At 33.9% G+C, this 10,204-nt stretch overlaps 1 protein-coding gene across 1 annotated transcript; it reads right to left on the reverse strand.

The window, feature by feature from the left end:
* Window positions 1–632: 632 nt before the first annotated feature.
* LOC105956491 (cytosolic sulfotransferase 15) lies at window positions 633–1,592 on the reverse strand. Its single transcript, XM_012980346.1, has one exon. It carries the CDS (start codon window positions 1,590–1,592, stop codon window positions 633–635), a length of 960 nt encoding a protein of 319 aa, XP_012835800.1.
* Between the last annotated feature and the right edge of the window lie 8,612 nt (window positions 1,593–10,204).

Below are 10,204 nucleotides of genomic sequence, written 5' to 3' on the forward strand. Positions count from 1 at the left end.
TTTATATTATATTTATTGGTCAAGGGAGCTATAGCTATAATCAACTAACAAAATAAACCCACCGTCATATAAGTTCTAAATAATGGAGTTCCAGCTAATTATTCATTTTTTAAATTAGTACAGTCATTAATATTCTTTTAACGAAATTCAAACATGGGGACTAGCAAATTCCCGCTATAAATTAAGATAATGATTTAAATTAAGATAATGATAAAATTAATTACTCCGTTCGTTTCAAAATAAGTGCCGTGTTGAGTTGGTGCGCACATATTAAGAAAATTAATAAATATTCATAAATAGTAATTAATGCATCCTTGAAATCCTATAGTAACAGATAATATGTAAAAAAACTCCTGCAAAGTAACAGTTAATTTGAAAGAGAGGGAGTACTGATAAGTAATAACTAGAGAAAGTAAGAACTTTGGATAGGAGTAAGTTCAAGAAAGAACCCATGATAGGGTTCGTTTATTTGTAATGAGAAAACACACACACACACATTGAAATCATAAATACAACAAACAACAGTGGAAATTAAAATACATGACAGAGAGAATTAAACCAGAGCATATATAATTCAATATATAGTAGCTTAAATAATCAATCTTCATCTTCAGCAGTTGATCAGCTCGCTCTTAGGTGTTGATGTGCAGTGTTAAACCAGTGCCCTGAAGCTTACTCTTGATCAACTTCTCCATTCTTTCAGCCATGGCGGGATTAAGATGATTCGCCCAATCCCCAACTTCTCCTTTCCTAAAGTATGAACTGTTCTTCACTATTCCATTAACAGAATAATATCCATTCTTGTTCACCTCCAAATTCTTGAGGTTATCGAAGCTGCAAACCCTCGATATTTCCTCCACCAAACCCCGTTCTTCTTCCTCCAGAGAGAAAGGGCACCCGATAAACTCGGCAATCTTCCTTACATGAAGGGCAATGTCGTCTTTCAAATCCTCGTACTTGAGGAACAACACCTTGTCAGGATTCTTCAAGTGGGCATTCCAGTATCCAATCATATGCTCGCAAAACGGGCCGTAGTGATGAGCCCCGTCGCAAAACATGTCGAAAGCCTCGTCCAACTCAAGCGGGCCCGCGCGGCGATCTTTTTCTCCGAACTTGTTGTCGAGCGAGAAATGGCGGAACGAGATGAACTGGTCCATAGGGTTTCTGCAGATGTAGATGATCTTGCATCCGGAATTAGGGATGGAATCGGGGAGGGAATCGAAAGGAATGTGTGTCGCCAAGATCCTCGGAGTACTAGTTTGTTCGAGATCGGGGTTTTCTTGGTTTAGATAAAGATTTAACTCGAGAAAAGGGACGACTTCGTGAGGATTGCAAGTGAGCAAAGGGCTTTGAGTATCGATGTTGCGATTAGCAATGGAAAAAGTGAGGGCTTTCAACCAGGTGGTTCCAGATTTAGGAAGTGACGACAGTATTATGTCGGAATCTTTTGCTTTGAAGTACTTTTGAGCGGATAGCACCGGTCGGAAAAAAGGGAGCGGGCACCAAAACCCTTGGTATTTGACAATCCGCCAGCCGTCCCAGTTTGTCCGCTGCTCGAGTTTCTGGAGCTGAATCTGATCGTCGTCGTCCATTGTCGTCGTTGACTTAGCAAGTACGTTACCAACTACGTTACTTAGGGTTTAATTGTTTAAACATATATAGAAGAAGATGGCGGTGGTGAGAAGATATTATTATCCCTTCATAACTATTTATACTAATCAGATTTCCCATAATTTCAACATCTCGGTAGCATATATATATTATAATAATCTGATATCTAATGTATTATTTTGTACCTGCCACATAATTAATCAATACCAAATTAATCTATATTATAATAATTTGATATCCTACTTGATCTATTATTGTACCCGCCACATAATTAATCAATACAATATTAATCTAGTGGTTTCTCTTATTTATTATTTTTCTCTACACGTGAATCTTGCATATAGCCATTACAGTAATGGGTAAATATAGAGAATAAACAAATCCTCAATTACGAAGAAAACCCTCAACTATTCATAATTACGAAAAACCCTCTGGATTGAATTATTTTGTTGTCTTACATATTGTTAAGATATTTTGGTACTATAATTATGGGATATTATTAGATATTAATATATATGGATATCATATTTGTGGAATTTGATTAGTGTGTCAAATTTGGTTGTAATTAGGTTTTCTTTGTTTAACTTTATTCTTTTATGTATAAATGCTCATACCTCTGTTAAGAAGATTACGCTCTTAACGCAGAAAATATTCTAGAATGTTCATTGTTTATTAGTTTTAACACATATGTTAATATCATTACGGTCTGAATCTGCTGAAATCTTTTTTATTTCATGTTGAATTTATAAAATGGGGAAATATGCAATTGTCATTAAATGAGAAATATTTTGAACTAAATTCAATTGAGTTTAAACATTTTTCTGTACATTCAAACTTCATTCTTAATTAGTGAGATCCCCTGCACTACTGTGAGAAGAAAAAAGTACCCTCAACTACTATAACCATAATTATTTGTCTACCTCTATCACTTTCATCTTCTCTCTTCTCCACCTCGCCACCTAAATCCATCAACTCTCTCCGAAAATTCAGACCTTCCTCCACCGCCGTTGCCGTCATCGCCGCATTACCGTCGCTCGTTGTCGCCGCTTCCTCCTTCGTCTCCACATAAATCTCTTTCTCTTTTGTTCGTTACCCCTCTCTTTACACCACCATCGTCTCCACATAAATCTGTACGCCACCACCACCGTCGCCGCTCGTTGCCGCCGCCTTCGTCTCCACGTAAGGCTCTTTCTCTCTTTTTCGTTATCTCTCTCCATTTCTCATTTTTTTTGTTTTCAGATCTGTCCACCACCACCACCACCGTCGGAGCCTCTTTCATCCTCTCTTTCATTCACCGCCGCCACCGCCGTTGTCGTCGACTCCCCCTCCCTCTCTTTCGTTATTTTTCTATCTTTGTTTCTGTACTTTTCGATGTCTTTTTTTTTTCTCCTCCAGATCTGACATACAGTATCAGATTTGAGCAGCAGCAGTAACATGACTATAGTCATATTCGAAATTGATATTGTTGAATATGACTATCTTCTCGTTTCAAGTTTGTAATAACAAGATTCAAATTGTGATTTTTTGTTTGTATGTTGATTGGATTGTTTTCGTAAACAATAGGCAATCTTCGTTGTTTTATATAATTTGGTAAACATGACTGTACCACACTATATAATAAAAAAATTTAAATTGAAAATGTAGAAAACTGCAATATAAAGAAAGAATATGAATATAGTTGATATAATCACATATAGTCATACTCAACTATAGTAATATTCAACCATAATCATATTCGGCGTTGTAGAACTGCCAAAAAAATTCAATTTTTTTGTTTAAAAAATTATAAAAAAAAAATATTTTTATTAAAACTTTATCAAAAAATGCTAAATAAAGTTCGAAAATAATAAAAAAAAAAATCATTTTTTTTCATTTTTTTTTTGATTTGGTAGCAGATTTTTAGGATTAGGTGACGTATTGCTAGGAAAGAGAAAAAAAAAAGGAATAATTGGGACTAACTGTGCCAATTGACACAAGGAAAATATTGGGAATACAATTTCTAAGGATTGTCACAAAAAAAAAAAAAAACATTTAAGTAGACATATCACAATTTCTTGCACAAAAAAGGCGAATCCCTCGCCCCCAGGGCCCCCATCCCTTGGCCCGATAAGGATTGATGGAGGATGTAAATCATGGTAACTCAACGGCCCGTTAAGGTAGCGGACCCGGACCTGGTGCCCACAAGGAACCAACCCTCATTTGGAGTTGAAATTCCCACACTGCAGCTGTCAGAATTCGATCCTAGGTCCTTGCACCAACTTATCACCTCCGGAACCAGTTGAGCTGCACCCATGCGGGCCATATCACAATTTCTTAGTTATATGAGGGGCTCATTGCTCATGACCCCATATAAAATATAAGAAAACATACGATGTTTAGAAGATGTTATCCTTATTATTAATTAGATTTCCCATGATTTCAGGATCGGGTAGTATATAATAATCTGATATCTACTGTATTATTGTACCCGCCACATAATTAATCAATACAATAATCTACACATGGATTCTGCACATAGCCATTACAATAATGGGTAAACATAGAGATAAAAGAAAATACTGAACTAAAGTTAAATTACTAAAAAAATCCTCAAGTATTCATAATTACCAAAAACCCTCTAAATTGAATTATTTTGTTGTCTTACATATGTTAATCCATTACGGTCTGAATCTGATGAAATCCTTTTTGGGTTCTTCGATGAAAACCCCCTCATTACTTATTTGAATCTGATGAAATCTTTTTTGGGTTCTTCGATGAAAACCCCCTCATTACTTATTTTAATGGAGAAAAAATCCAAAATATTTCTCTTTGTTTGAGAAAGATCAACACCCATTTCCAACCATTATTGTTTCCAATTTTGTTCCCGCCTATCACATCATCACCGCGCCACGCGTTGGTCATCAACGAATTTTTTTATTTTTTATTTCATTTTTTTCCGTTTTTTTTTTCCTGTATCAGTTTTATTAATCGACTATGAAGCATAGTCAATTAAGCTAAATCGATTATGAAGCATAGTCGATTAAGGAAATTTTTAATTTTTTATTTTTATAATTTTTCAATTTTTTTTGTTTTTTAATTTTTTTTTCTACATCAGGTATATTAATCAACTATGATGAAGCATAGTCGATTAAGAATCTGCTACTACAAATAACAAATCATAACTGCAAAAAAATGCAAAATCAACTATATTTTACAAAACCAAAAAATATAAAAACATTATAATTGAGTTATACAATTGGAAAGAATAAATAAAAAATCCAAAAAAAAATTTGGAGTCGATCAAATCAATTACCAGAGCATAGTCGATTAGCTTAATCGACTATGATGAAGCCTAGTCGATTAAGAATCTGCTACTAAAAAGAACAAATCACAATTGCGAAATCAACTATATTGTACCAAATCAAAAAATATACAAACATTATAATTGATTTATACAATTGAAATCATTAAACGAAAAATCCAAAAAAAGAAAAAAATTGGATTCGATTAACCTTAATCAACTAACAGAGCATTGTCGATTAGCTTAATCGACTATTGAACATGTACATAGTCGATTAAGGTTCCAGCATGCGCAAATGTCTCTACATGCGCTGTCCTCCGCTTGATCCACCAAAAAACCCTAAATCTGCCTCCCCATCGTCACCACACCGCCGCCACACCACACTATTCAACCAATCCCTAACAAAAATAAAAAAAATTAAAAAATAATTCATACAAAAAACACAAATTAGCATTTCAATTTCCAAAAAAAAAAAAAACAGAAACGATTAAAGATATTTGTCAACCATTGATGGTCACTCCATAAACAATTTATGAACACACGCCAAAACCAACCCTAAAAAAATATTAAAAAAAACAAAAAAAAAAAACAAATAAATACCTTCGTCAACATCAATTGCAATAGTGATTTTCTCATGCCTCATATCCGTAGCCGTCGACCCACTGCGTCCTCGACGACGAGCATCAGTCATCAGCTTTAGCGTCGTCGGTGGAAACCACCGCCGCCAACTACAGATCCGTCACCACCCTTCACGCAACGGTGGGAGGCGGCGACAAGTACTCTTCCACCACCACCGTCGGTCGCCGTCAAACATTCTTCCAAAGTCACTATGTGATCTCCTTCTCCGACGACGTCTTGCTTTTCCTCCGAATTTCAGTCGAGAAGAGAAGAGAGAAGAGATAAGATGATAAGATGAGAAAAAAAGATGAGAGAAACGGAAAATAAAATGGGTTAGGGTTTTGAAACGTGAAAATGAGATTTAATATTAATAAGGGTGGTTTGGGAATAATTAAAATAGCATTTGGGTGGAATATTAACTAAGGGAGTTTTCTCTAATTGTTTTTGGGATGGGGGTGTTTCCTTAACTCATTTTCCTAGATGAGGGAGTTCTTGCTAATTTTCCCATCTTTTTTAATTTCAAGTTTAATTTATAAATGGGTAAATGAGTGATAGCCCATAGTTTTGAAAATATATATGAGGAGGTCTAATAATTTTTTCCGTCCTAGTCAAAAACTCAAATTCTGATGTTAATTAGTGAGACTTCCTGGACAACTTAAAGTAGATGTTTTGCCCTTGGGATTATTTTAGGGACCTCTCATATGAAAATTATATATGACTAACCACCAAGCTAATTACATGCTAGTGCATACCCTCTCCATTTTGAAATTAATTTGACAAGCCCCCCATCGCCCACCTTGAAGTACCTAAATTGCCCTTTTAAAATCAGTTTTAAACCCTATACACTCAAAGTCGTCTCTCTCTTCCTCTCTCAACTCTCAAATTCAAATCCCGCCCGCATAGATCTTCGACCAGAGAAGTTGCTTCCCGAAGTCATAACTCTCTCTCTCTGGTGGTTGGAATTCGATTGTTTAACTACTGTCGGATTCCTCTCATCGAGCTCTTTCTTTTGGTGGTGATCTCATTCAATCTGGAGCACTCGATCTGCTTCGGCAATCGTGTTACAGTTGGCGCGTATTTTGACAACGTTGGGTCTTGCCGGAGGTGTAATTTGTGTTCCGGTAGTCGGAATTTGACGGGCTACCCACCGTTGGATTCCTCTCGTCGAGATCTGTATTTTGATGGCAATATCTTTCATTTTTCTATTGTCAGATTTATTTCTATATTTTTTTCTTTTTTGGGCGCGAAACCTTGGGTAGTTAGCGGCGGCTAGGGTTTTGGTAGGAGGCGCTTGGGGTGAGGAGTCATTGGCGGTTTGGTATAAAATTCGTACTATGTCGCAGCTATGGCCTCTCTCTCTCTCTATCTATCTCTCGATCTCTTAATGTTTGTTTATTTTTGACTGTTTTGATGTTACTTCAATTTTTGTTGTTTTGCGCTAAAATAATTTATTTTTTTTTGGTTTTGATTTTGCAATTGCAGCATAGTGAAACGCCATTGATCCTCTCCTTGAAGGTGTCAAAAAATTTGGTTGAAGTTACATATGCTTCAAGTTGCAGTGTTCAACAGACTGTATACATTATTGTACATTACTATACATTAATAGTCACATATAGTAAAATGTAGTTAGATATGCATATATTTGTGTATTTTCGATTTGTATTTTATTGGTTATGAGGTGATTTATAATATAAATATGGAAATTGTAATTTTTTGTTGTTGGGGTTTATGAATTTCTTTAGTATAAGTCAATATTCGTGTGCGTGCATAATTGATCGACTAAAAATATGGGGTCAAAAAAAAGAACATAACTATGAATGACTATAGTTTACTACAGTTACATGTAGTTATTTTCAGTATAGTAAACATATTGATTTAAATTGAAAAAAAAATTAATAAATTAATAAAATAGTTTATAAAAAAACTACAAAAGCAGAAAAGTCTCCAGCAGCGGCGACGTAGAAGAAGCCGAAGGCTGGCAAGAAGCTCCTCAAAGACGTCAGCAAGGCGGCCATCGGCGGAGAGATGAAGAGAAAGAGGACAAAGAGGAGCTTCGAGACGTACAAGAGCTACATCTTCAAGGTGTTCCATTTTATATTTGCTCTGTCGTCTAGTTATGTTTATTAAATCCTGTAATTTTTTGATTAACGAATGAATGGGTCGGATAACAAGGAAAAAAAAAAAACCTCTCTCTCGATTGATCTAGTGACGGCGCCAATGCAAGGCAGCCACCGTTTGCTCTCCTAATTTTTTTCTTTATGCACATGTATGTTAGGCTACATTTGATAAAAGTGTTGATTGCTGAATGCTGAATAAACATCTGAATTATTAAGAGCATTGTCTGCATACTAAATGTTGAATGCATAAGTATGTTTGGTAACTAAAATCCTATTATAACTGAATGACATAATTTTCCTATATTAACCCTCAAAACTATAAACAAATAAATTTAATTACTAATTAAATTATCAATAAAAGTTAATGAAAAATAACAATCGTCACATGTAATTACCTGATTATTATACTCTCTTAATAAAAATAAATATTGCCTAAGATAGATCTAATCCAGTTTTTTTGTTTAATAAACATGTATAAAAATAAAAAAAATTAACATAAATTTATTCCTCACATAAACATATCTAAACAAAAGAGAAGAAGATATCTTTGTATTATATTTTAAAATTAATTACACACCAGACAGTCCTTTGTTTTTGTGTTTGATGATAAAAAAAGAAAAAAGTAATTGGAATAATCAAAATTTCGTATATGGACAAATTGGTCCAATATCCATCTAATGCACCTCTGAATGAATAAGTCAAAAATTCTCTGCTGGATCGGTAAGTAAGAAACTGGTTCATTAAGAACTTTTTATCAAACATGCTGGACAATGTTACCTCTTACCGAATAAGATTTGAGTGCCATTAAGAGCTCATTAAGAGCTATCAAACAAGCCCTTAATCGCTCTGGTACTGGAAACTTGGAAACCTTAGGATTATTGTGGGTTTTCGAAGGTTTATTTGGTTCGAGGGAAGAAATCACCAATTGGGGTTTCGTTTTTTCTTGGTGAAAGGATCATTTTTTTGGAATTAAGTGTTTCATTTTATGTGTATCGTGCCTTCAATTGGATTTCCTATGAATACTCAGCTTGATTATTGCGGTTTTGAAATTTGAAAATTCTCAGATTTTTTCGGTGAAGAAGAAGCAGGTTTTAATTTTTATTCTATGTCTAAAAGTTGAGAAGCAAATTTCTCAAAATAAATATGTGAGTGTGCATTTCGATATGCATTTGTTAATTTATTATGTAAATGTTTTAAACTGAAGTAGATTTTTTGTCACAGGTCTCGGTGTTTGAACAACTTCTATGCACTAAGTTTTTGTCGAGAGGACATGGTGTTCGTCAATTCAAAATAGTTTTTTGCAACTGATAAATCGGAGTTGTTGTCGTATTGAAAAGTGGAATTTGAAGCTATAGACTACAAACTACACTATATATGACTATACTCATATAGTCACATGTGGTCATATACATATAGTCATACATAGTCACATATGGTCATATACATATAGTCATACATAGTCACATGCGGTCATATAACATGTAGACATATATATTAATGTGTAGTAACATATAGTTATATATAGTTATATATAAGCTATGTGGTTTTTCTGATGTTTAGGGATGGCCATGGGGCGGGTTTTGCATTCCCCGCCCCGTTAAGAAACCCGTTCCACCCGCACCCGCTCCGCCCCGCAACGGGTATAAATTTTACCAACCCGCACCCGCCCCGTAGAAAACTCCCGGGTACCCACCCCGCCAAAAAACACGTAAAACTGAAGAAAAAAGTAAAAAAAAAAAAAATAATTACTCTAATGGAAACAATAATTCTTAAATTACAATGATATTATAATAAATAAATTATATATATATATATATATATATATATATATATATATATATATATATATATATATATATATATATATGTGGGGCGGGTCTATGAGGCGGGTACGGGGCGGGTATATACAAACCCGCACCCGCCCCGAACCCGTTTTCGGGGGAAAAATTAGAACCCGTACCCGCCCCACTTATTTGCGGGGCGGGCATTACCCAGAAATTTCGGGGCGGGTCAGGTAAAAATTGACATCCCTAGTGATGTTGATGATTGTATTTTTCCAATTTTTTGTTGGGTATTAATTGATTTACAATATCAAGATTCAAATTGTGAATTTTGTTGTTTATTGTTGGTGTAGATGAAGGCTTTATATATATATATATATATATATATATATATATATATATATATATATATATATATATATATATATATATATATATATATATATATATATATATATATATATATATATATATAATCAGCAGTCTAAATTATCGATCGACCATAACTTTGGGAAAAAACAGTACATGACAACATGTAACTAACTATACATGATTATAGAACTTGTAGTATACTATAGTCATGTGTAGCGATTTCAGTACAATAAATTTATCAAAATTTGAATTAATTAAAAAAATTAAACAAACTAAAAAATTTATTAAATAAACTAAAAAAAATTGATAGATTAAAAAAAATTTAAAAAAAAAATAATAATAAAAAAACAGTAAAATAATATATAGGAATAAAAAATAAACAAAAATAATGTGTTTTAAATAAAAAAAAATTATAAATGCAGATC

The sequence above is a fragment of the Erythranthe guttata genome, chromosome 14 (assembly GCF_056151865.1).
Source record: "Erythranthe guttata isolate IM_541 chromosome 14, IM_541, whole genome shotgun sequence".
Classification (NCBI taxonomy): domain Eukaryota; kingdom Viridiplantae; phylum Streptophyta; class Magnoliopsida; order Lamiales; family Phrymaceae; genus Erythranthe; species Erythranthe guttata.

Excerpts from the sequence above, each read along its gene's own strand:
- LOC105956491 (XM_012980346.1), bottom strand. The coding sequence starts at position 1,592 with ATGGACGACGACGATCAGATTCAGCTCCAGAAACTCGAGCAGCGGACA.